This window comes from Sander vitreus, chromosome 15, assembly GCF_031162955.1.
Source record: "Sander vitreus isolate 19-12246 chromosome 15, sanVit1, whole genome shotgun sequence".
In the NCBI taxonomy this organism is placed as follows: Eukaryota; Metazoa; Chordata; class Actinopteri; order Perciformes; family Percidae; genus Sander; species Sander vitreus.
The window spans coordinates 982,537-1,009,836 of record NC_135869.1 but is presented as its reverse complement, the minus strand read 5'-3'; the positions used below and the strand labels follow the sequence as shown (position 1 = coordinate 1,009,836).

Below are 27,300 nucleotides of genomic sequence, written 5' to 3'. Positions count from 1 at the left end.
CACCAAAACAAGTTCCTTCCTGAGACTATTTAGCAGAGCCACCGTCGCTGCGGCCGGAGCTTAGCGCCGCCCAAGACTGTTGGGATTGGTTTAAAGAAATGCAAACAACCCAGAGAGTTTTTGTCTCCTAACGCAGACATGGTTTTTCTCGAAGGTAGCCCATTTACCAGGTACCTTCGTAAGTCTAACTGATTCCACAGATGTCTTATCGAATGCCAAGGAACATCACTGGTGTGTCAGAAGCATCGGAAGATGTTTTTCACTCATAACAACTGAATCATTACATGCAGAGAGACAATATGCAAAATCCACTGTAAAAACAAAACAATATATACAGTACAACTGAAATATATGGTAAACTAGAAGTCAAACCCACATAAAATGTACTTTGTTTGAGGCACTTTTCCTTGGCCCCTGATTGGCTGCTTGCAGCTTCATTTTGGTTTCTAACCTGTGATTGGTTGGCTCTCTGTGCCTTCTTTCGTCAAACTGGCTAGATAACAGATGACATGTGTTTAAGGGGAGGGGACTACACAGACTTTATAATATATAAAAATGAAATGACAAAGTATTCAACAACAAGACATCACCAGCAACAAGACATCAGATGAACTGCTTTAAAAAGAAAAAGATGTCGGGCACTCATCCTGGTAAGTTTATTTCATTTACAGAACTCTTACTCAGTGTAGTGTTTGATAAATCAGCAAAGAAAAAACTTGTTCTCTTATTATTGCTGTTTTCAACCAGATCTCATTGAAAACATTATAGCCTCCATGCTTTATTTTACTAACACTTTATGCTGTATTAACTTTGTTGTATTAACTTTATGTTTCTGTAGTTTTACAGTCTTTACAGACCTTGTTTCTTGTATGAGATCCACATTTTATTTGCCATTATTGCATTGTGTTGTATTACATTTTTAAAACAGTTGTTTACATTTTTATTTGACTTCATGATTTTACATATTTAACAACGGAAGGTTAGTGGAAGGATACACGTGTTACCAAGTCCGGTTTTCAAAATTAGGTGTTAACAAAGGGTATATACAGTGCTAAGCATTAGTGAATACACCCATGCTAAAGTTGACTAAAAAGAGGAATAAAAAATCATCTTTTGGAAATTGAGCCTTAATTAAAAAAAGTATTTGTGAATGAATAATGTATCGTAAATAAATAAATGTTCTTCCTTAAAATACAGGGGTCATAAGTATACACACCCTTATGTTTAAATTCCCATAGAGGCAGGCAGTTTTTTATTTTTATTTACCTAGAGATTATTTCAGTAAGCCTAATAGCTGGTTTGATTTGCATTTAGAGATGATCTTATGGAAAGTACCCCATGCCAATCTCTAGGTATGGTGAAGGGTATGTGATGATGTGGGAGGGCTATTTTAATTCCAAAGGCCAAAGGAACTTCATGAGGATGCATAGTATCCTGGATCCATGAAATAACTGGCCTTTAAAAATAAAAATCTGCCTGCCTCTATGGGAATTTAACATAGGGGTGTACTGACTTATACCCCCTGTATTTTAAGGAAGGACATTTATTTATTTACGATACATTATTCATTCACAAAGAAAATTGGTGTCCTTAAAGGTTGGATTTTTCCTCATATTTTTAAGGCATTAAGATTTCCAAAAGATGATTTTTTTATTCCTCTTTTTAGTCAACTTTAGCATGGGTGTATTCACTAACGCTTAGCACTGTATATATAAAATATAGGGAAATAGGATGTTTCGGGACACATGCTGAAAGCTCTCCGTCTCGCTGTGACTCTCATAATCCTACACCATGTGGCGCTGCAGGTGTAGCTAGTTAACAGATACATTACGCGGCACATAGGCTCCGCGAACGGTCCGCATACACGTTCAATGTAGCCAAAGCGTAAGACTCAGCTTTAACAGTTGATAATCTTAAGATTTGGAACAGTTTTAGTACACAACACTGAGTTGAAAACAGCCAGCGGCGGTTGACTAGCTGTGGGTCCAGATACACGTTTTTAATATTTATCCATAAAATGCAATAAAATAATTCAGATTTGTAGACAAATAGCTTTGTTATATGAACTGCAAGAGCTGAACTGTTTCTGCATTACAAGCCCCCTCAGGTCTGTTAGATTGTGACCGAACTTTTTGTGGTTTGAAACAATCAAAAGAAGTCTTTAAATATTAATGACTGTTTAAATTCTCCAACAGAGCCGACTGAGCCCAAACTGAAGATTATGCTCGTTGGATTGACTGGAGTTGGGAAGACTTCAGTCATGAACACCCTTCTGCGAATAAAGGATCAAAAACATGGACCTAGCCCTTCTTCACAGACAACAGAGTGCAAGATGGCGACAGTACAGCGTGGTGACCAAGAACTGGTTATTATCGATACTCCGGGTGTGCTGAATACTGAGAAAACAGAAGAAGAGGTGAAGAAAGACATTGCGGAAAGCATCGCAGATGCTGCTCTTGATGGCGGTCCTCATGTGTTCCTGTTGGTGCTGCGGTCGGATAGTTTTTCAGAGGAAGAAAAAGAAGCAGTGGAAATCATCCAGAAGATCTTTGGTGATGAGTTCAAAGACTACACTTTGGTCTTGTTCACCCGTGGAGGTGAATATGTACCTACGCGCGAAGAAGTGGAGAACCTTGAATGCCTTAAGAAGTTCATTCATGGAGATGATTCTTTTCATTCTTTTGAAAATAATGAATGTAAGAATGTAAAGGGTGAAGAAAAGGAAAAGCAAGTATCTGATCTAGTTGAGAAGATCAACAAAATGGTTGCGAAAAACAGGAAGCAAAACAGGCCGCGTTACACCAACAAAATGTTGAGAAAGGCACAGGAAATCCAAAAACAAATAGAGAAGGAAATGGAGAAGTCAGAACATAATGGCACGAAGGCAGATATTCTGTCTAAAGTGGCTGAGAATATTTTTACTGGGGTTTTGGGCGGGCAATGGGTGAGTTTAGTGAACCATGTTTTTGAAATTGTCGAGAAAGAAGTGAAAGCTAAACGTGCCTAAAAATAAGCGGAAGATTCACCAGAATTTGAAAAGTTATGAAACAGAAAAATCTAAACGGTACAAAAGTGTGTAAGGTGGTGGCCAGGTTAGCTCAGTGGGTAGAGCAGGCACCCATATATAGAGGTGTATGCCTCAGCGCAGAAGGTCCAGGGTTTGAGTCCGACCTGTGACAATTTCCTGCATATCTTTCCCCCTCTCTCTTCATGTCTAGCTGTCCTATCCATTAAAAAAGGCAGAAATGCCCCAAAACAATCTTAAAAAAAAGTGTATAAGGGACCGGTATTTATGGAATGGACCACCAGAGGAAAATAAGGGAGGGTCATGTCCTTTTATTCTTTGCTGAGGGGAGGGTCAACCAACATTTTTTAGTCGGGGGGGTCACCCAACTTTTGTATTCATGAAAGGAGAAACATTTCAAAGTGGCTTGTTTGGTGCATATTTTGTAACTTTCAGTCTCGGCCCCCCATCAGCACCCTAGAAGATGGGTCTGACCGCATACGTGGAGTTTGCTTGGGGCACGTTGGGCTGAAACTGGTAATTGCATTGTTTAAAAAATGAGTGGAATAATTATGTTTGGCATGACCAGATATTTTATAAATATTTTAAATAACAGAAAACAACTAACTGGTGGTAGGTAATACATCTGATTTCATATACTGCTTTAGTAAAAAAAAAAATTACCTGGCTGACGATGGGAGCAGCAGGACTCAAAAAAATAAAATTACTGTTGCACTAGTCTGGACATCTTGCCATGCCAACCTTGCAATAAAGGTTTCCTAAATGCCATGTATGTAAATTTGATGTCAGCTTGATTGCGCGCTTTGTGTAGATTTGGACTACGTTCATTCCACTTTGTTGTGGTAACTAAGTGGAGTTCACCTGTTTGGAGCTGGCTGGTGAATGTGACGCCTTGCTGGATACACCGTGACCCTTTTTGTGGATCTACTGATCGCTGTGGATTACTTTTTTTTCGTGTCATTGGATTACGGCAAACTACGGATCTTTTTTCTTCACGTGTTTTAAAGTTTTATGGTGTGATTGCATTGCATTTGGAGAGGCATCTCAACAGACTGTAGGTCGAACACTGACTGTTACATTTTAGTTGAATTATTCCGCCACCATCTGTCTATTGCATTCCAAGACAGTTGTGCTGCGATTGGCGATTGATTATTACCCATATGTGCTTTGTTGAATGGTATCAATGTTTTATTGTTTTATTTCATGTGAATACTAGTTTACTAGATGAGTAACTTAGTATTTGAAGTAATGCAGTAATGCAGGAAGTGTGCATTTAGTTTCCATGCTTATTGTGTTTCCCCAACAATGCTAGTGAGTAAATCTACTGAAATGGCCACCACACCATAACAGAGGACTGTGATGCGTAAAATGAGAATGCAGAGGTTAACCTATGTATGTCATAGCTATAAAAAAACAAAAAAAACAATGGGCTTCTGTATGTCTTTACCAAGCCAAACTAGGACAGAAGGAATCAATAAAATGTTGGAGAGGGTCATCCTTCTTTTCCTAATCATTTTGGAGAGTCATAGAGAATTTATTGCTGGCGAAGGGAGGGTCAAGTCTACTTTGACGAAAGATCCCAGAACTCCTCCGGTGAGAGCTCTGCGTATGTACTGCACGAAGAATTTGACTTTGGCATACACATTGCATGTATTTTCAAAGTGTAAAACCGTGTTATTTGTACGCTTTTGAGTGAGACTGGGTTGAAGGTGAATGAATCTATTTTTTTATTAAGCTTTTTTACAATGAGTGAATGAATAGTCTATTATTCTATGATCTGAACTATTGCTGAATAATTGCTAGGTTTTCCCAATAAATCATAAATTATAGCCTAATAAGGTTAATAACAATTAAAAGTAAAGGTACTTGTGTGAAGAAAAAGCAGAAGTGCCGGTACTCAGGCACTGAGTATGTTTGTTACGCAACTTTAGTAATGTACATAAGGGACCGTTCGGTATTTATGGAATGGACCACCGGAGGAAAATAGGGAAGGGTCATGTCTTTTTATTCTTTGTTGAGGGGAGGGTCATCCATTTTTTTTAGTCTAGGGGGGAGGGTCACCCAACTTTTGTATTCGTGAGAACAGCAACATTTCAAAGTGGCTTGTTTGGTGCATATTTATCCATGTAGCTCCATGTAGCTCTCTCAGTCTCGGCCCCTATCGCTAGCAGATGGGTCCCTCCCTATTTAGTCAGCCAGACAATTTGAACTGTAGCTTTAGAGACCGTGGGATCTCCCAAACTGAATAAATCCCGCTCGCACATATGAACACAAAACTGCTTTGCTTGCTCCATCGTGTTGTAACTAAGACGTCTGATGAAAAAATAATTGTATTCATTAGCATGATTGCCGTACTGTTTAGTTCAAAAACATCCAAAACAACGTACGAAAACATACCAGACGCAAGCTTTTATTTTGAAAAGTCAAAGCTTGCGAAACTGCACCAAGCCGGGAGGGCATGAGACGGGGGGGCTCCAGGCTGCAGCCATACCCGACTCAAATATCCTTTCGGTCCCGGTGATATTATTATTATATATATTATAGCTTTTTTATATATTTTATATATTTTGATATATATATATATATATATATATATATATATATATATATATATATATATATATATATATATAAAACGACAGCCTTTTCAATGCATTTGAGAAGGAAGGAGTGGTAGCATGCAAGCTCCCAAATTGACGCTCGTCTGAGAAATGGAGTTTTGGCTAATGTTTAGCTTTGGCAGCTTTACCTATGTGCTAAATTATACAACGACTGAGGAAGTCTAGTGACGAGTCCATAGCAACCAGTGTTGAATTACCCAGTGCTTGCTGAATGGTCTCAATGTTTTATTATTTTATTTCATGTGAATACTAATTTATTAGAGGTGTAACTTAGTATTTGAAGTAATGCAGTAATGCAGGAAGTGTGCATTTAGTTTCCATGCTTATTGTGTTTCCACAACAATGTTAGTGAGTAAATCTACTGAAATGGCCCCCACACAATAACAGAGGAGTGGGATGCGTAAGATGAGAATTCAGAGGTTTAGTCACGTATGTCATGGCTGTAAAAAAAAACAATGGCTATCTATGTGTCTTTGCCAAGTGCGAACCAGTACAGAAGGCATTGATACATTGATGGGGAGGGTCATCCCTTTTTTTCATATCATTTTGGACGGTCATCCCAAATGTATTGCTGGTGAAGGGAGGGTCAGGTCTATTTTCACTAAAGATCCCAAAACTTCTCCGGTGGCCCCTGAAATAAAGTCCCTAATTAAAATAGGTCAATGTTGACTTTTGGTTTCAGACGGGACAGGAACAGCGTTTTCCTGGATAAAAGTCCTGTGTTTGTTTGACCCATCCACCCCGACCTCCCTACGTCACCTGGCATTACCTTAAATTCTAGAAGAAAATTTTGTTTTTCTTGCATACTTCCACAGTCAACAAAGTGCAAAAACAGAGATTTTTTGATTAATTGATTATTTCCCTGTGGAGGCATGTGAGTTTGATACAAATTGTATTTAGGAGAGAAACCTGAGTACAAGTGTCCTAGATAGGAGAATTAAACTCTCAGGGTTGTTTGCATTTATTTAAACCAATCACAATGGTCTTGGACTAAGCTCCAGACGCAGCGACGGTGGCTCTGCTAAATAGTCTCAGTAAGGGACTTGTTCTGGAGGAACATTTGCACCCCGCTAAAGAAAACACCACATACAATAATAAATGAAGTTAACTGTTGACACAATACAATAACGTGAGCTCTTTAAATTAGCTGATACATGGTTAAACCTCATTGGCTCTTACCAGTGTATCTCCGTGTGTACTTCCTCCACAGCAATCCCACCAATCAGTCCCAAAACGTCCCAGTTAGAGAGGAACCCTTATGCAACAAAAATATATTTCTCAATATATGACGTGACAATATATTTCATGTGTCTTCATATATTGTGAAATTTACATAGTAATTATGTAGTTATATAGTAATATATTATATATATATGTAAGTTATATATTGCAATATATGGGAAAATACTGCAATTATTGCCGTTTTCATATATTGAATAAATACATATTTTTATATTATTTAATATATTGTTATGTATATTGAAATATGTCCCACATTATATGAGATTATATATTGGAAGAGGCATTGTATATATGTAAATATATATGTAAGATTATATGAGATAATATACTTCAATGTTCAAGATAATATAATCAGATTTATATGGGAACATATATGTCTGAAATATATTGATTGATATTAAATAATATATTATATATAATTATCATTTTATATATTGTATACATGTTAAATATGAAATAATATAATGTACAATGTCTGTTGTCTGGCTATATATATATATATATATATATATATATATATATATATGTCAAAATATAATAGATTGAATAATACATCAATATAGTTCACATTAACTGAATGAGGTTTATTTCAAAATTCTGTATTCTGTTTGTTCTCAGGTCAATGTCCCTTCAGCTGCGAAGGGACATTGACCTCAGAACAAACAGAATGAAAAGCATGTCACCATGGTTCCATCTGAAGCTTATGTACACATAATGTGCTTGGCAAATGGCAAACTGGTTTGCTGGTAGGGTTGTGCCATATATGCAATATCATTCTTTTTTTTTATTTTTTTTTTACATTTTATATTTCAATGTGATCCAATAGATAGCAACAACAACAACAACTATAAATGAACAAAAATACTTCAAAACATAAATAAAACATTTCCAAAAGGAAAACTGTCCTTCATTGTAATAAAATAAAAAAAGTCTTCAGTGCAACAAAAACAGACCAATCCATCAATGGAAAAAACAGGACAACAATCCATTAGTGCAGTGTTATGGATCCCGCATGCTAACTTATCAAGACCCACTCTGATTGGCCATCCTTGGTCAGTCCTACAGTTCCATGGACTTTTTCTTCTCCTGGTGTCTTAACTCACAGATCCTTTTGTTTATGGCCGTTCGTATGTCTGGAATCTTTGCCTATGGGTGTTGCTGAACAACTGCATCTGTAAAAGATAATAAAATAAGAAAGACATCCACGTTAGCCTCCGATAGTTGCAAAAGATGAGGTGGATCCTAATACTGGTAATATTTTTCTTGTATGCCTAGTCCTCGCTCTTCAGTGGGTTACCTGTAAATAGTTCAGTATGAAATCAGAATTGGCTTCTCAAGGAACCAAAGAACGAGTTGGGGTTCTCCAAGGGGCTTTTAGAGTAGGTTATACTACTGTGTCCACTTTGTTATCCAGGAAGTATTGTGGTCAGTGAAAGCAACTGTACTTTTCCGTAGCGTCTGCCTATGGGAGGTGAATTGGTGCTGGGATTTTAAAGCTACAGGGGATCCATTTTAATGGGGATAAAATGTTAGATGTATTATGACTAGATAGAGAAATTGCTTTATATTTAAAATAATATCAAAGCTGTTAAAGCTTTTTATTTTAATTGAAATGTAATCCTTCTTGATTACTATCTGTTAAGAAAATTGAGCAAATAAGTACTGGTAGTCCTGGGTCAGACCAAATGTTGAGTGGGATAATTTGGTGGAAAAATATTATCTTTGCCATCCACTTTGCAGGCGGTCAGCATTTGACACTTATCTCCCTCCCTTTTTTAAGAGAGTTCCTTGGAGTACCTTTTTTGCTACGATTTATTAAATATTGTTACATGAAGTACAGCCTAATTATAATGCATATCAAACATACACAAGCAGAATATATGTATATATATATATATATATATATAAATAAGACAGTTTGACAAAACACACAGTTCAGTGCTAAATTTAGAAAGTGTAGTCTTCTTGAAAAGAGTGGTACAGGGCAGGAAACAGGTTTTTGATGTGATGGATTTCAAAAGGAAATGTATGTTAGTTGATCTGCCACATTATGCCAAACTTTATGCATGTATACCTCCACGTTCCAGTGTGGAGGACTGAAACGTCATGTGGAGGAATAAAATGTTGATGATGAAACGTCATGTGGGGGTCTAAAAAGTGGACTCAAAGATTTAAAAACATTTAAAACATTAATTTATAATACTCTGTCATCTACATTTTACAATATACTGTATGAATCAATACACAGCCATATATGGTCCATCCATATGGCTATATAATGTAAAATATAATGAATGTCATGCAAAAATGTGATTTGGACTATTGTTGATCAAGCTCTGTAAACCTATGCATGAGCTAATTGCTTAACTCCATTATGTCTTATGATTGTACTTGTACTGTACTGTCTATGCCGAATTGATATTTTTTGCATGCGTGTACATCTTTATGTGTAAAATGACAATGCTGAACATTTGAGAATTGAGGTTTGAATGGAGGACTTCTGTTGCATGTCATCTGCCCACTCTTTCTCCCTATGTGTCCTGTCTTTACGCTCTGCTGTGTATATGATTCAATAAAGTAAAATGCAATAATGAATGCATGAAATTATGCAGCAATAATTAAATATTAACAGACATTCCATTCCTGTACTCTATCTACGAGACAAATATTAAGGTGTGGGGTAAATCATTTGGTGTCAATATTAATTTTCTTCATCAGCAAATAAAATATGAGTAAAACTAAACTCTACAGTATTTGTGTGTCTTTTCTTTCCTGGTAACATACTTTCAGCCCAAGTAAAGACACTTTACCATGGTGAATAAAAAGAAAAGACTTGGGAATACACAAGGTAGTAAGTGCAACATTTCTAGTCTGGAAATTGTGTTAATGGATAAGTGTTCAGAATTTAAATGCATGATGTCTATAGCTATACATTTTGCCTGCTACTAAGCTGTAATGTAATGTGCCTATGGTGGAAAGGAATTGTAGAATACTTGTTGAAAAGACTGCTGCCTGCATTCACATCTATGTGAAACTCTCTGGTAGTGAAAATAGAATTATGTTGATGTCTCATTGACATTGCCTGTGCCTTGTCCAGACAACAGAGTTCACTTATTTACAGATTCACATGACAAATGTTCACATAGGTCACAAGTCAGCTTGTTATCCAGCAGTTAGTCTGCCAGCTACCTCTGTCCCGAGCTAGCCAGACTTCAGTTGGCAGCAATCAATCATTTTAATTATTCACATGAAATTGTACAAGGTACAAACTCCGGTGTAATGCAATCCAGTCAGCTCCTTTAATTTGTGCATTATGTAAGGGGGTAATGCCCAACGAGGTGTCCATGATCAGAAAGTAATGGAGACTAAATAGCGACTGGACCTCCTTTAACCTCCCTACATCAATGTCCCTCTTGATCCCCTAGATGCATTTGGGCCTAAATATCAGTTGCACTGGCTAACAGTGTTTGCGGCTCAGAAACTACACTGCAAGGGTATTTTTACAAGTAATTTTGCCCGTTGCTTAATATGAGCTTAGCTTTCTCTCAATATGTGAACACTTCAAGGCCCCTTATGTGCTTTAACTGGATGCTGAATAACTCAGAATAACCTTTATCAATTATGTGGATGCAAGCCTGGCATGTAATGTGTCTTAATAGGCTCGTTCGAGATAAACTGCGCCTCGCCAGTGGAAGAGAGCAGGCAGTAGCAGCCGGGGTCAAGTTGGACAGTTTCCAGCCATTTCCAGCAGCCTTCAGGCTGAACAGGAAGTCACAGAAACACTCACATCCGTTAGGTCCAATTCCGATTTAATAAAATGTTATTAGACCCATATATCAGCTTGTACACAAGTCTCCAGTTGTTTTTATTTTGACAGAGTAGCTGTCAAAATGCTCTACAAGCGATCTGTTGCTGATTTTAATTAACAACACCTTGTAGATGATCCGTAATCTGATCAGATTTAGTCTCTCTGACTTCTAAATGTCACTACCAGCCACACAACATGTGGTTTGTACAGAATTTGAATTTGATTCTAACACTGTAGACGAGTCATGCCGACCTTACACCAAACTACTTTTCAACAATTCCACTGTCGCGGACTATTTTCCAATATCGTAATAAAATAATGAGTCTTGCTAGCGTTGGGGCGCGCTCCCATTGTCTCAATCGTTTGGTGTAAAGGGTTTGATATTATCAAAAGCTTTTAGTCTTGGTAGTGAAGTTAAATCATGTGAACATTGTCAACAACCAATGCATGTGCTCCCTCCAGCAGCAAACAGGAAGCAGCAAACAGCTAGAGCTCCGGTATGTATGGCAGAATGGGCAAACTTTCCTTTAGTTACCAGCTAATGTTAGCGGTAGCTAGGTAGCTTGGTTACATCTTTCAAAACAAATCTAGTTGTAGTCTTGCAATGTGTGACCCTGTAAGATCCCCAGTCATTACATCTTATGACAGTCTTTAACGTTAGATGTGAGATGATTGTCTTTAGAAGTGAGATTGTGTCAGACTTTAGTCTGTTCAAAGTCTTCTAGTGAGCAGTATGGTAGCTTGTGATGTGGCAAACTGCATCAGTTGAGACAAAAGTCTGTGTACAGGCATGTTTAAGGGACCATTCGGTATTTATGGAATGGACCACCGGAGAAAAATAGGGGAGGGTCATGTCTTTTTATTTATGCCGTGCCAACGTTGCAATAAAGGTTTCCTAAATGCCATATATATATATATATATATATATATATATATATATATATATATATATATATATACATTTGATGTCAGCTTACTAATTGATTGCGGGTTTTGTGTAGATTTGGACTTTTATACATTTATTCCACTTTGTTTAAACGGCGAAGTTCACCTCGTTCACCTATTTGAAGCTGGCTGGTGAATGTGATGCACGTAAGCCTTGCTGGATACACCGTATCATTTACCTTTTTGTGGATCTACTGATCGCTGTGGATTACTTTTTTTTTCGTGTTATTGGATTACGGCAAAATACAGATTTTTTTTCTTAACGTTTTATGGTGTGATTGCACTTCGTTTCTGCGTTTGGATAGGCATCTCAACAGAATGTAGGTTCAACACTGATTGTTCACCATTACATTTTAGTTGAATTTAAGTGTCGGGGCATTCCACCACCATCTGTCTATTGCGTTCCAAGACAGCCGTGCCGCGATTGGATTTCATAAGGGCAAATTTTTAAATTGTTACAACGTAATTTAAAATCTGCTTTAAAAATAAACATATATGTTTTGGATAATGTTTTGGATAATGTTCAGCTTCGGCAGCTTTACCTATATAGCTAAAATATACAATGACTGAGGAAGCCTAGTGACGAGTCCATAGCAACCAGTTTGTGTGTTGAATTAATTACCCAGTGTGCTTTGCTGAATGGTCTCAATGTTTTATTGTTTTATTTCATGTGAATACTACTTAATTAGAGAAGTAACTTAGTATTTGAAGTAATGCAGGAAGTGTGCATTTAGTTGCCATGCGTATTGTGTTTCCACAACAATGGTAGTGAGTAAATCTACTGAAATGGCCACCACCCCATGGAGGAGAGAAGGCAGAGGTTAAATCATGTAAGTCATGGCTGTAAAGAATTAAGGGCATCTGCACATCTTTGTGAAGTGCTAACCAGTACAGAAGGCATCCATAAATTGATGGGGAGGGTCATGCCTCTTTTCACAATCATTTTGGAGGGTCATAGAATTTCTTTTACTAGCGAAGGGAGGGTCAAGTCTAATTTTACTAAAGATCCCAAAACTCCTCTGGTGGCACTTTATATAAATAACAAACAGTCCCTAAGTGACTACGTGACTAAACTAGTAAATGCATTTCACAGTTTCCAGATTCCAGGTTCTGGAGAAAAATAAGATGAATCATCCAAAAAGTTCAAAAAATTGCAGATTTAGTATCGCCTCATGCGCCAGGCGAGCGTGGCTGGTCGTCATAGCGAAGCCGCAGGAAACTGCCGTGACCTAACACGACGCACACACAGAATGTCGAAGGTGTGTTGTTTTTGATTCTCGGCATGTGGCTGTTTGCCAAAAGACACATTTTGTTTCAAAAGAAGCTGGAAGCAGCAAAAGAAACACCGCTGGCTAAACTATTTAAAAATGGCGGGTTTGTTATAGGACACCTCCATCTGTCGCTAGCAATGATGATGCAGTGATTAGTGACGATTCCCGCCGACCAATCAGTAGTCTGCAGGTTTTTACGTCACCTTTTGGTATCGTCTCAGCTCTCTTGGAACCTCGACGGAGGTAATACAAAAAAAATTACCTACTGGCAGGTATCAGGGACTTTTTTATCATAATGGAAAACCAAAAAGGCGAGTAGAGTCGAGGCGAGTCGAGCAAGTACCATGTAATGGAAAAACGCTTTTAGAGTTGTGGCGGAAGAATGTCTGCCGGTAATAACCCACTGTTCTGTGCCTTTTCTGTAACTGGTGTAGCATCAAAGCATGGTAGAATTAGCAAGATAGCTAACTACAAGTCACTAAATTAGTAAAATCTAACAATTTAATGCTTCATCTACACACTTTTGTGTAGGAAAGCACATTGCTATCGCCACAAGTGATAACTTCATATTGTATGTAAGACAGACCCTTTCACAGATCTTGTCGTTATGCACTAATGTTTAAGCAACTACATTATATTCAACAGTCACTGCAAGGCTCCTTGCTGAATGTAAACATATAATTGAACTCTTGTACGAACTCTTGCGAGAGTTTTACATAAGACAGATCTTTTCTAGCCATAACTGAATAGTTCTCAATTACTACCTGCAACGGTTCAGCTGTATCTCAACAGTGAGAACTCACGGTGAGCGTCCACTGAGGCAAAAGTAGATGTTTGCTGGCACCTGCATATGTCAGGAGGACACTCAAGAAAAGCAAAAGTCTAGGTTCGGTTCATACACCGGTTTAGGAGTCACAATTCAGTGTGGGTTCACCCTGCACAAACATTTTTCCGGTGGGATAATAGGTCACAACAGGCTGTAAAACTGAAAAGCAGCTCTGATGCTGTGAAACTGAAAATGTTAAGTATTGTCTGTTTTTTCCTTTAACCAGGGTTAAAATGCTGAAAGCTAAATGGTATTTCCGGGATGTACAACAGTATGCAGCTAAAGACACAGAGGAGTCTAGCTGCACTTTGAGACACCATGGACACTGCCGGAGTCGGAGGAGAAACAACACTGATGAGGGGTGGGACAAAATATCGATACGACAATATACTGTTGTCCCTTGTGGGATACGAGTATCAATACGCTGACACCAAATGTCAATATTTTAATCAATAAGATAAGGAGCTCTAAATAGATCCCCCTGCTCCCAGCGTTACTACTTATGTTTTCTACTTAACTCTCCTAACAAAAAAACCTGCCCGCCGGTTAGAAAAAGCATGTTTTGTTTAAAAGATTGCCAAAGAAAAACCACTTACCCTAGAAAGAAGCTGAAAAAAAAAAATTGTTCGTCGGATTCTTGTCAAGTCAGATTTCAAGAAATTGTAAAAAGTCAACCATTTGCATGATCAAGGACCTATGAAATGCATAAAATGGGTCTTTACTGCTATGCACAGCCACGTGATCAAAATTCATCCAAACTTACTGAGACCAGCACCAAAACACAGCACAGCCTAGTGGTGAAAAGTGGTAGAAGAAGTATTCAGATCCTTTACTTAAGTAAAAGTACTAATACTACACTGCAATAATACTCTGTTTCAAGTTAAAGTCCTGCATTGAAAATGTTACTTCATTAAAAGTATATAAGTATAATCAGAAAAATGTAGTTTAAGTATTAAAAGTAAAAGTACTCAATGCAAAACTACTAGCTAAAGCTGTTATATTCCACCATTGGTGTTACCTTCATATTTATGTATATATATATTTATATATATATATTTTAGGGAAATGGGTTATAAATTACCAAATAAATGAAGCGTTTTTCCTTTTTGTTATGTTTATGCCATTATAACTTTGTTATACTGCTCAAAAGACATTTATGGGTTATTCCTACTTCTGGTCATGGTTGTGCTTGTTAATTTGAGATGCAGAACTTGCAGATAGAGTGAAAAATTAGCTCACAGTGAGTAATAATTAGATTAAAATGGCTTGTGTTTCAGAGGGTTAAGCACTAGAATTTGCATTTGTATGTGCCTTTTATGAAGATTTTTTATTTATTTATACAGAGTGAAAAACCTGTGCTGCAGAATTCTGCTGTTTTCTAACAGTTTGGACTTGCAGTGAATAAAGAAAGAAAACCTGCACCTAATCTTCTCACAGGCAATTTGTATTCATAGTTAGACCAATATCATCATGTATCATTAAAGGATTGTGTAGCAATATATTGATTATGGCAGAATGCTTTATCGGGTCTTGACCGAAAGAACGAGATCCAGGGTACAAGCGGCCAAAATGGGTTTCCTCAGGAGGGTGGCTGGCGTCTCCCTTAGAGATAGGGTGAGAAGCTCAGTCATCCGTGAGGAACTCGGAGTAGAGCCACTGCTCTTTTGCGTCGAAAGGAGCCAGTTGAGGTGGTTTGGGCATCTGGTAAGGATGCCCCCTGGGCGCCTTTCTAGGGAGGTGTTCCAGGCACGTCCAGTAGGGAGGAGGCCTCGGGTAAGACCCAGGACTAGGTGGAGGGATGTCCAGCTGGGAGGAGGCCTTGGGGAAGACCTAGATTTAAGTGGAGGTACGTCCAGCTGGGAGGAGGCCGCGGGGAAGACCCAGGACTAGGTGGAGGGACGTCCAGCTGGGAGGAGGCCGCGGGGAAGACCCAGGACTAGGTGGAGGGGTACGTCCAGCTGGGAGGAGGCCTCGGGTAAGACCCAGGACTAGGTGGAGGGATGTCCAGCTGGGAGGAGGCCTTGGGGAAGACCTAGGTTTAAGTGGAGGTACGTCCAGCTGGGAGGAGGCCGCGGGGAAGACCCAGGACTAGGTGGAGGGACGTCCAGCTGGGAGGAGGCCTCGGGGAAGACCCAGGACTAGGTGGAGGGGTACGTCCAGCTGGGAGGAGGCCTCAGGGGTAAGACCCAGGTTTAGGTGGAGGCACGTCCAGCTGGGAGGAGGCCTTGGGGAAGACCTAGGTTTAAGTGGAGGTACGTCCAGCTGGAAGGAGGCCTCGTGGAAGACCCAGGACTAGGTGGAGGGACGTCCAGCTGGGAGGAGGCCTTGGGGAAAGACCCAGGTTTAGGTGGAGGCACGTCCAGCTGGGAGGAGGCCTCTGGGAAGACCCAGGACTAGGTGGAGGCACGTCCAGCTGGGAGGAGGCCTTGGGGTAGACCCAGGACTAGGTGGAGGCACGTCCAGCTGGGAGGAGGCCTTGGGGTAGACCCAGGACTAGGTGGAGGCACGTCCAGTTTGGAGGAGGCCTCGGGGAAGACCCAGGACTAAGTGGAGGCACGTCCAGCTGGGAGGTGGCCTCGGGCGAAATCCCAGGACTAGGTGGAGGGACGTCCAGCTTGGAGGAGGTCTCGGGGAAGATCCAGGACTAGGTGGAGGCACGTCCAGCTGGAAGGAGGCCTCGTGGAAGACCCAGGACTAGGTGGAGGGACGTCCAGCTGGGAGGAGGCCTCGGGTAAGACCCAGGACTAGGTGGAGGGATGTCCAGCTGGGAGGAGGCCTTGGGGAAGACCTAGGTTTAAGTGGAGGTACGTCCAGCTGGGAGGAGGCTGCGGGGAAGACCCAGGACTAGGTGGAGGCACGTCCAGCTGGGAGGTGGCCTCGGGGGAAAAGCCATGACTAGGTGGAGGCATGTCCAGCTGGAAGGAGGCCTCGTGGAAGACCCAGGACTAGGTGAAGGGACGTCCAGCTGGGAGGAGGCCTTGGGGAAAGACCCAGGACTAGGTGGAGGCACGTCCAGCTGGGAGGAGGCCTCTGGGGTAGACCCAGGACTAGGTGGAGGCACGTCCAGCTGGGAGGAGGCCTCGGGGTAGACCCAGGACTAGGTGGAGGCACGTCCAGCTGGGAGGAGGCCTCGGGGTAGACCCAGGACTAGGTGGAGGCACGTCCAGTTTGGAGGAGGCCTCGGGGAAGACCCAGGACTAAGTGGAGGCACGTCCAGCTGGGAGGTGGCCTCGGGCGAAATCCCAGGACTAGGTGGAGGGACGTCCAGCTTGGAGGAGGTCTCGGGGAAGACCCAGGACTAGGTGGAGGCACGTCCAGCTGGGAGGAGGCCTTGGGGAAGACCTAGGTTTAAGTGGAGGTACGTCCAGCTGGGAGGAGGCTGCGGGGAAGACCCAGGACTAGGTGGAGGCACGTCCAGCTGGGAGGAGGCCTCGGGGGAAGACCCAGGACTAGGTGGAGGGCATGTCCAGCTGGGAGGAGGCCTCGTGGGAAGACCCAGGACTAGGTGGAGGGACGTCCAGCTTGGAGGAGGTCTCAGGGAAGACCCAGGACTAGGTGGAGGCACGTCCAGCTGGGAGGAGGCCTCTGGGAAGACCCAGGACTAGGTGGAGGCACGTCCAGCTGGGAGGAGGCCTTGGGGTAGACCCAGGACTAGGTGGAGGCACGTCCAGCTGGGAGGAGGCCTCGGGGTAGACCCAGGACTAGGTGGAGGCACGTCCAGTTTGGAGGAGGCCTCGGGGAAGACCCAGAACTAAGTGGAGGCACGTCCAGCTGGGAGGTGGCCTCGGGCGAAATCCCAGGACTAGGTGGAGGGACGTCCAGCTTGGAGGAGGTCTCAGGGAAGACCCAGGACTAGGTGGAGGCACGTCCAGCTGGGAGGAGGCCTCTGGGAAGACCCAGGACTAGGTGGAGGCACGTCCAGCTGGGAAGAGGCCTTGGGGTAGACCCAGGACTAGGTGGAGGCACATCCAGCTTGGAGGAGGCCTCGGGGAAGACCCAGGACTAAGTGGAGGGACGTCTAGCTGAGAGGAGGCCTTGGGGAAGACCCAGGACTAGGTGGAGGCACGTCCAGCTGGGAGGTGGCCTCGGGCGAAATCCCAGGACTAGGTGGAGGGACATCCAGCTTGGAGGAGGTCTCGGGGAAGACCCAGGACTAGGTGGGAACGCCTGGGAACGCCTCGGGATCCCCCAGTCCGAGCTGGTTAATGTCACTCGGGAAAGGGAAGTTTGGGGTCCCCTGCTGAAGCTGCTGCCGCCGCGACCCAAACCCAGATAAGCGGAGGAAGGTGGATGGATGGAGAATGCTGTATCGTGAGCCATGTATCGTATTGTGAGATACCCTGTGATTCCCACTCCTCACACCGACAGGACCTAATGGTGCGTTCAATTGCACCTTGTTAGCTCATGGTGCATTCAATGTTGTTGTAAAGTAACCTTCTGCCATCATGAGTTTCTTCTTTTTGTTGTTTAACAGCAATTAACAGGTGAAGTTATTATTACATTTTAATTAAATTATTTAAATTTGACCATATGTCTTAGCCATTTAATGTCGCGGACTGTCGTTTTGTGTTTTAAAAGTTTTTGTAAGTATCAGTTTATGCACTGCTTCGGCACCAAGCACCGTTCTAAAAGTAGTGTTTTAGCACAGGTAATCGGAAAAAACCCAAACAATACCCAACCGTATTGGTAGTTGGATTTTGTTACCTTTGTACAGAGCCAGACTACCTGTTCCCTCTGTTTTCAGCCTTTAAGCTAAGCTAAGCTTACCAGCTGCAACTTCATATTTACTGTACAGACATGAGAGTGGTATCAATCTGAACATCTAAGTGAATAATCACACTTCTGAAAAATGTCTGTTTCTTCAATTTGCACCAACAGTGTGGTCCCGGGCCACTTTTCTTCTTAAATCCTGTACATTTAACTCTTAAACTATCTGTGATGGATAGTGTTTTATTGTGGGGATTTTGTAATTTACATTTTTTTATGAATTACACTAAAATAAACTGATAGACATTGGCGAATAGGTAGACTTGTGGAAGTAAACTTCAGCTGAGCCTCCTGATTTGTTACTTTCAGCCACAATTTGAATTGTGATTGGCCAGCTCAGGTGACGTGTCTTTCAGGGGAGGGAACTAGAAGCAGGCTATATTATAAAATGATGAGATGGAAATTAAAATACTCAGAACAAGACATCCACAGACACACGACTTTAAAGATGAGCTACTCTTCCAAGAAAGAAGGTGACAGTCTGCAGCCTGGTAAATATATTTATTCTACAGTACTACAGCTCATTGCAGTGTCTGGGGTTTCATATATGGAGCAATATTTGTTTTCTTAAAAATAAACCAGCAACTCATTAACAGCTCATTCTCTTTTTAACCTGTCTTTGGAGATCAATGATGTTTGAGACAACTTTTAACTAATTTGGACTGAATTATCTTTCAATATTCATTAAAAATACAACTGAAATGTTGAGTTTTTGTTAAGTTCAGAGATGTTTGGTAGTGTATCTATCTGCAGTGGATAGTTTTATTATCTGCACACAACTGGATTAAGCAGCATTTTAGAGACAATATCTAAGTTTTTAGTTAGTGGTTAGTTAGTTGGATGTTTGCAGATACTTTTCTTTAACTATTGTATTTGTTTTTTATATTTGGCAAGACTTTATCATAACCATCACTAACAAATGGTAAATTGATTTTGGTAAAGTTATTTTAATGTTAAAAAACAATGAAATGGTAATAATGTTTACTCATTATTAGTTATGCTATAATTTGTTGTTTTGACAGTTTATGGTTTCACACTTATTTTTTATATTATATGAAGTATTTGTTAATAATTAAAAAATAAATCATAAACATTGTTTGGATGGCTTTTATAAAGTTTGAATTGCATGAGTTACTTCAATATGATTACCAGCGGTGGAATGTAACTAAGTACATTTACTCCAGTACTATACTTCAGTCCAAATGTTGAGGTACTTTACTTTACTTTACTTGAGTCTTATCTTTTCATGCCACTTTCTACTTCTACTCCGCTACATTTCAGAGAGAAATATTGTACTTTTTACTCCACTACATTCATCTGTTACAGCTTTAGTTACTAGTTACTTTACACATTACAGACTGCACACAAAACACAGTTTATAAAATCTGATGTTTTATTCTAAATGAAACTAGCCAAAAAATAACAGCCTACAAATGGCAGGATTGTTCTTTACGTTTAATACTTTAACTACATTTTCCTGATAATACAGACGTTTATAGTTTTAGCATTGCAAATAGCATATTTCTGTATAGCACCAGAGTTACATACACCATGAACGTATTCTACATCTGAGAAACCAAAATTCTACATGAATTGTAAGTTAGGGTTTTTGAAACAGGTCAATTGTAGATAGCACTTATAGTTCTAAAAACTAACAGCTGCCTTGGAATTATAAGATTATATCTTCAAAAACAGAAAAAGGAACAAAGAATTGTAACAATTTACTTACCTGTCGGTCAGGTCCTTCAGTTTAGCAAAGTCTTTTCATTAGAAAAGCAAAACGAGTTGAATGAATATTTAAAATCAGTCTTTATTTTGATAGTTTATCAAATCATTTTTAAACAATTTAAATGTAAAATGCAAACTGATCATAAATGTTTTGCTTATGAACAATGTATTTCAAATCCAAGACTGGTTACTTAAATGGAGCTAATTTGAGATGCTGTTACTTGCAATGAAAATCATTTAATGCAATAAAATATACATAGTATCACTTGCTATTCACATCATACTTACATCACATACTTTTCACTTATTCATCAACAACCAACTAGCTCATGTTGGCAATCTAACATTAAGGCCTATTGAACAATAATTTCTTCAACATATCAATGAAATAGTCTGTTTTATTTCTAACTCACCAACTCTAAAACTTGCACACATACATACATAGCAAGCAGTTATTCAGTGTAGGCCTACTAATTTTGCTCATTTCTTCATCATAGCACGGTAATGTTTTAGAAGCATCCTTGGCTTGGGTAGGGTGCATGTAGGTGCCAAGTTTCTCCTGGTTTTACTTGGTCCTCAAGGTCTCCTGCTACCTCTAAAGCCTGTGCATGTGATGCTTTGTAGTGAAGTGTATATGGGCACTGATCAAATACAAGCTGACACACTGCAGAAAATGGCACCTGTTTGTACTTAAACAGTTTGGAACATGAGTGAAAGTCATAGAAATCTGATTCTCTCGTGTATGGGTTGTTCCTGTTTACTTTGAGTAACACACGCAAGAATGACACGGGAGAGTAGAATTCAAATAATGCCATTGCCTTCTCAATTTGACTGTGCATGTCATCTACCTTTTGTACAGAAGAATGACCTGGGGTAGAGTATTTCATTGTAATATGGTGAATCTTAGAATTCCTTGTCAAGAATTCTGCCATAGCAAATGCTATTATGGAGTTCCTGTTTTGGGGCATACAGCTGTCACTCCATAGCCGCTTTCTGACCAAGTAGTTACAGGAACGTAGTTATAGGAAAAGTCCACTTCTAAACAGATCTACTAACTACTCTCCCCCAAAACCGTTTTTTTACAATTGCATTCGCACTGGCCAAATGGCCATAGGAGCTGGTAGGAGGGGTAAGGGAGTGATGCAAGCACAGCAACAGTCTTTATATCATGAAAATCAGAAAACAAATACACCAAAAAAAGTATGAACTAAATACTAAATCTAATGTATATAGCATATTTGTCATAATTTAAACAAGTCTCCCAAAGAGAAACGGGTATCTCTCTCCCCCGCCTCTGCCTGCTGCGCTGTGGATGTGTGTGTGACCGCCGGTTTAACTCCGAAAAGACAGTTAACCACAGGTTCCCGTTAATCTTACTCTATCTTATGATGTGTTGTGATATTTAAACAAACGAACCGTCAACGGCGAAATGAAAGCCTCTTATTTACGAGACCGGTCTGAGAGACCTCCAGCTTACAGCGGGATCTCTGAGCATGACTGGCCGAGCGACGAGCTAGAGGCCGGGGCAGGCGCCTGCTGGCTGTCGCCTGCTGGCTGTCGCCTCACTTCATCGAGCTTCTCAACTCCGAAAACTTTGCAAATTGTCAATTCGGCATCAATTTTCGCAAGACTGCCTATATTCGAAATCTAAACGCCTAAAACGTTGTCAGAAGTGAAATTAGTGATGAATAAGACGGCTAACATTGTCCCGTTGTTGATCTGTCTGTACCAGAAACGCGACCCTCGTTGACCTAGGTTCATATGCTGAAAAGGGAAAAGAGAAAAGACCCTGCCCTGAAGTAGGAGCTGAAAGAAGTACAGGAACTGCGGCCAGAGGGACTTAAAAATTCCCAAATTGGTTCAGTTGGAATGCGAGAAAAAAAGGGTTTTAGGAATTTTATGTTCTAGGAACTGCAAAAATCCCTCCGGTCGGAAAGCGACTCATGTAATTATGCCCGTGGCATCGGGGTGGTCAAGAATAATTTTGTCTAAAATTTTAACAGGTGCACTTGCAATGTCTTTAGCCCCCCTGCCTGACATCCCCTCTGTCCATATCGCACAATAGCCTTTCTTTGATAGAGAGCTATGAGCTGTAAGATTGTACACGTTCAGTTGTTGTAGAATTGTAGAAAAATGAACTGATCTCTGCACATGGACAAGTTATAACATTCTGAAGGTCAAAACACACTACTAATGTGTTTTAAAATGTAACCAGCATTACTGATTAATCACTCATCACATCATCACTCATTTTCAACCGCTTATCCGGTGTCGGGTTGCGGGGCAGTGGCTCTAGCAGGGGACCCCAAACTTTACCACATTAAACAGCTCTGACCTGGGTCTTCCCCGAGGTATCTTCCGAGCTGAAGCATCCTTACCAGAGGCCCGCTTTCCAAGCAAAGGAACAGCGGCTCTTCTCCGAGTTCCTCATTGATGACTGAGCTTCTCAACTATCTCTAAGGGAGACGGAAGCCAATTCAGTCGCTTGTACCAGGGTTCTAGTTCTTTTGGTCATGACCCAGCCTTCATGACCATAGGTTAGGGTAGGAACGAAAATTGCGGTAAGCGGTGCATTAAAGTGAATTTAATACCGCTGCTCCGATTCTCCGGCCAATCTCCCTCTCCATTGTCTCCATCCTCGTGAACAAGATCCCGAGGTACTTGACCTCCTTTACTTGGGGTAAGGACTCATTCCCCACCCAGAGTAGGAACTCCTTCGGTTTCCTGATGAGAACCATGGCCTCAGGTTTAGAGGTGCTGATCTAATAGATAGTCGAACATCAGATTGAGGGATAAACAGTTAATTGTTAACATCCAGGCTGGTTGCACAGCGAAATCTGTAACAATGAACACAAAACGTGTCCAGCAAGGTGAAGAACTGCTAACTTTAGCGTCTTTGATTGTACTGAAAGGGTGGGTTAACCTGCGCCTGATTTTATCTGCTGGGTGACGTCACAGTAGTGAGTCTCATTCAATGGGAAGCCAGGATCAGAATTCAAACCTAAAAGTAACACTTACTGTAGGTGAGACCTTCAACGTCTGGAGTTTTTGGAGCCTGTTGGCTGTCCAGGCTGTGTCTGCAGTTCCTTTGAAAGGGGAGGCCCCATGTTTTCAGAGTTTTTTCTTTGTTTAAAAAGTCCACATGGTTAGGTTCCCACATTACTCTGACAGGCAGCTTGCAGCAGCTTCATATTTACTGTACACAATCTTTTATTTTCCTAGGATAGCGAAGGCATGACCTACCCTGCCTTTGATCAGTTTACCCTCGTATTCTAACACTAACCAATCCTACTCTTCTTCTAAAACTAACCAAAGTAACCAACCTAACCAATGAAGACAACCAATACTAGCTATCAGAGGCAGAGTAGGGTGGGGTATGATTCACCATTGCAAAATTGGCTTACCGTAGAGACATGATAGTGGAATCGATCTGAATGTCAACATCTGACTCACAATCTCATATATTGTCATAGATTTGAGTGTTTGACATAACATCATGACAGAGGAAATTCTTACTATACTAACGTCTATAAAATTTTCCAGCAGGTGAAAAGCCAGAGCTGAGGATCGTCCTGCTTGGAAAGGTCAGAGTTGGGAAGAGTTTTTCAGGAAACATCATCCTGGGCGATGACCTATTCCACTCAAAGCCCGGTCTATCTCCTGTCACAGAGAAGTGCCAGAAGGAAAAGAAAAAAATTAACAACCAAAATGTGGTCGTTGTTGATACTCCTGGTCTGTTAAGCACTGACCAAACAGAAGAGGAGATTGTGAGAAAGATCAAGAAATCCATCAAACTTGCCAAACCTGGTCCTCATGTGTTCCTGATTGTGCTGAGTGTGAGAGATAAATACACAAAGAAAGTAGAAGACATGGTAAAAACCATTTGCGATACTTTTGGCAAAAACACAATGGATTACACTATGGTGTTGTTCACCCGTGGAGTAGAGCTGAAAGGTACCATAGAGGACTTTATTCATTGCAATGAAAATCTCCACGAGCTAATCAAAAAGTGCGATTATGGATACCATCTTCTTGACAATCGTCCCGAAAAGGTCTCTGAGCTACTGAAGAAGATCAACGATAAGGTTCAGGCAGAAGAAGCAAGCTTCTACACCGCTGAGATGCTCCAAGAGGCTGAAACTGCCTTACAACAGGTTCAAAATGTTGCAGAAGTAGGAAGACAATCCAAACTAGCTTGTATTCGAACTGCAGTTCTTTCTGGTATGGGTGTTGGATGTCTGTTTGGGTATCTTGCTGGTGAGGGTCAGATAACGTCTACCATAGGAGCGGCACTAGGAGCCGTAGGGGGTGGACTACTGTGCCTTGCAGTGGCAGGTATAGTGATATGCACAAATGCAGCAACATGTTCTTGTCTTGTTTAAGCTGATCAGATCAATTCTTACAATATATACGAAAATACCGTAAAGGGGGAAATGTGGTGCGGTTTGTATATTTAGTTATTTCTGTTTTGTTTTAAATAGTAGCTTGCACAATCAACCTACACAGTCGTAATCTGGGTGAGGACGGTCTGGTGATCAGAATGTGGTACCCTAAATACTGTGTAAAATATTGGAGGAAATTACAAAAGAAAATGTGACTCTTAAGCTTTGTTTTATTTTTATTATTATATATTCAGCTGTTAAACATATGTAATTGCTTGTTGAATGTAACTGGTATGTGGGAAAAGCGTACAGCTGGTTTATGTGGAAAGAGATGCTCTTTTATTACTCAAAAATTCAATACTAAAAGGATTCAGATCCAAATTGGAGACAAAAACACAAAACTAACATCCCTAAGTTATTTCTGCAGCTTTAAACAAACATTTGACTGTTCTACAAGAAATGTCAATAACAATAATAATAGGTTGCGGCCCCTGAGCCTTTCGGCCCCTCAGCACGTCTTTTGGGTAATCCATCCACGTTGCTATACACCATCATGTTAGTGGAAGCTGTTTTATTTACACACAATCAACAATCATTCGATTCATTCTCACAATTTGTGTTATTACGTTCATGGCTAACCCAACCTCAGTGGCCCCTAAGGCTCCAGGTGTCTTTTATGTCAGGGCACCACCTCATACTCTGCTTCTGACTGGCTAGTAGTCCTTACCTAGGTCCTGTCAGGGCACGCTCTCATACTCTGCTTCTGACTGGCTAGTAATCCTTACCTAGGTACTGTCAGTTCACGCCTTAATACTCTGCTTCTGACTGGCTAGTAATCCTTACCTAGGTACTGTCAAGCCACGCCCTCATACTCTGCTTCTGACTGGCTAGTAGTCCTTACCTAGGTCCTGTCAGGGCACGCCCTCATACTCTGCTTCTGACTGGCTTAGTACTTACCTAGGTACTGCGCATGTGCAACTCCAAACAAAGATGGAACAGAAGTGTGATGCCTCACTCTGTAGCTAAAACAGAGAGCTCAATACACAGGGTTAAAAATAGGATCTGTAGCAATGTTTAGTACAACAAACATTTAATTTAATTTAATTTATACTGTTTATTGATCCCCAGTGGGGAAATTACAATTTACACTCTGTTTTGTTAGATATCACTACACATAGGCCTGAAATACACACATACATGCTCAGGACCTATTCATGCACAAATGGAGAGATGTCAGAGTGAGTGGGCTGCCAATGCTGGACCAGCGCCCTGGGGGGGGGTTACGGTGCCTTGCTCAAGAGCACCTGGCAGTCTCCAGCTACCAATCCACACTCTAAATCTATTCTGATATAACCTCTTAATACAATTATGAACTTGCAAATGAGCATAACATGAGCACTTTAAGGCCCTGTCTCGTGAACGGGCCCTGTGTCAAAATCTGGTTTGAAGACCTTTTTCAGGGTTTGAGCCAAAGCGCGCCAAATTTCGACAATGTCCCGTTGGCTGTTATTTAATTAGCGTGTATGGCAAATCAGTGTCTGATGCTCGGGCAAATATGATTGTTTAGAGAGGGAGAAAAAAATTCTGTGCAGTTTGGATTTTTAAAAGTTAGCCAGGATTACATCATTTTGGTGTTCGATCATATCAACAGTGATGAGCCTTTCAGTCAATAATCATATTGTGTTAGCTGATCAGCACGTCATAATCCAGATGACAGAGATCTAATAAGTAAGTAAAGTTTGTTTGTATAGCACTTTACACAGATAAAATCACAAAGTGCTTTACAATAAATTGGAATATGATAAATAGAAGACATAAGAATACAAAGGAAAACATAGGTACATAAAATCAGACAGCCATGAAAGCCCTTGTCTAACTAAAAGGCTGTTTGAATAGCCAAGTCTTCAAATGCTTTTTAAAAGAATCAACAGAGTTTGAACAACGCAAAGAGAGCAGCAGTGCGTTCCACATCCTGGGTGCCACTGCCTGAAAAGATCGATCCCATCTGGTTTTAAAATGAGTGCGGAGGACCACTAACAACATCTGACCTGATGACCTCAGACTCCGGGAATAAACTTTTAAATATAATTATATAGTTTTTGATATATTTAAAATGATTGATTACAGAGAAAGTTAAAGGGCTGTCATATTCAAGTCCAGCCACAAAGCATCTGTTTCTACATCTAAACAAGCTGCAAACTTGTATTCAATGTGCATGTAAACCAAGAACAGTGTGTAAAACTCTGATCTATACATGTGTGATATACAGACGGTCCACTGAAAACCTCCAATGGACATTGAAACGACGACGGAGCCTTGATGGAGTCGTGGTGCAGCCTGATCCTGTGGACATGATGTGTTACTGTTCTGATTTCATATGATAATGACATAAAAAGTGATCTTGTCGTTTTTCATTGTGTCTGATTTTCAAAATACTTAAACCAAAAATAAAGACATGTAACCCTCCAGACTTCGTCTTCATTCAGATTAATGTCAATGTTACCAACTGAATGCAGCTGGTTTATAACTGTCAGGAGTCCTCAGTTCTTCTTTTTTTACATTTTTAAATAAAAGAAGACAGCAACAACTTTTAACTAATTTAGGACCATTATTATTACCATACATGTGTCTAAAACGTTGAAAAACCTACCGCAGAAAACACTACATTTATTAGATCTGATGAAA

General features: G+C 40.6%; 2 protein-coding genes across 2 annotated transcripts; both read left to right on the top strand.

Moving 5' to 3' along the window:
• The first annotated feature begins 542 nt into the window (after window positions 1-542).
• On the top strand, window positions 543-4,540 carry LOC144530391 (GTPase IMAP family member 4-like). Its single transcript, XM_078269949.1, has 2 exons — window positions 543-650; window positions 2,196-4,540. Exons 1-2 carry the CDS (start codon window positions 608-610, stop codon window positions 3,005-3,007), a joined length of 855 nt encoding a protein of 284 aa, XP_078126075.1. The 5' UTR covers window positions 543-607; the 3' UTR covers window positions 3,008-4,540.
• A 14,385-nt stretch (window positions 4,541-18,925) lies between these two features.
• LOC144530398 (GTPase IMAP family member 7-like) lies at window positions 18,926-27,081 on the top strand. Its single transcript, XM_078269963.1, has 3 exons — window positions 18,926-18,996; window positions 23,777-24,387; window positions 26,885-27,081. The coding sequence occupies exons 1-3, from the start codon at window positions 18,954-18,956 to the stop codon at window positions 26,894-26,896; spliced, it is 666 nt and encodes a 221-aa protein (XP_078126089.1). The 5' UTR covers window positions 18,926-18,953; the 3' UTR covers window positions 26,897-27,081.
• The last annotated feature ends 219 nt before the right edge of the window (window positions 27,082-27,300 follow it).

Excerpts from the sequence above, each read along its gene's own strand:
- LOC144530391 (XM_078269949.1), top strand. The coding sequence starts at position 608 with ATGAACTGCTTTAAAAAGAAAAAGATGTCGGGCACTCATCCTG. Across the intron at positions 651-2,195 it reads GATGTCGGGCACTCATCCTG|AGCCGACTGAGCCCAAACTG; the intron begins GTAAGTTTATTT and ends ATTCTCCAACAG.
- LOC144530398 (XM_078269963.1), top strand. The coding sequence starts at position 18,954 with ATGAGCTACTCTTCCAAGAAAGAAGGTGACAGTCTGCAGCCTG. Across the intron at positions 18,997-23,776 it reads AGGTGACAGTCTGCAGCCTG|CAGGTGAAAAGCCAGAGCTG; the intron begins GTAAATATATTT and ends AAAATTTTCCAG.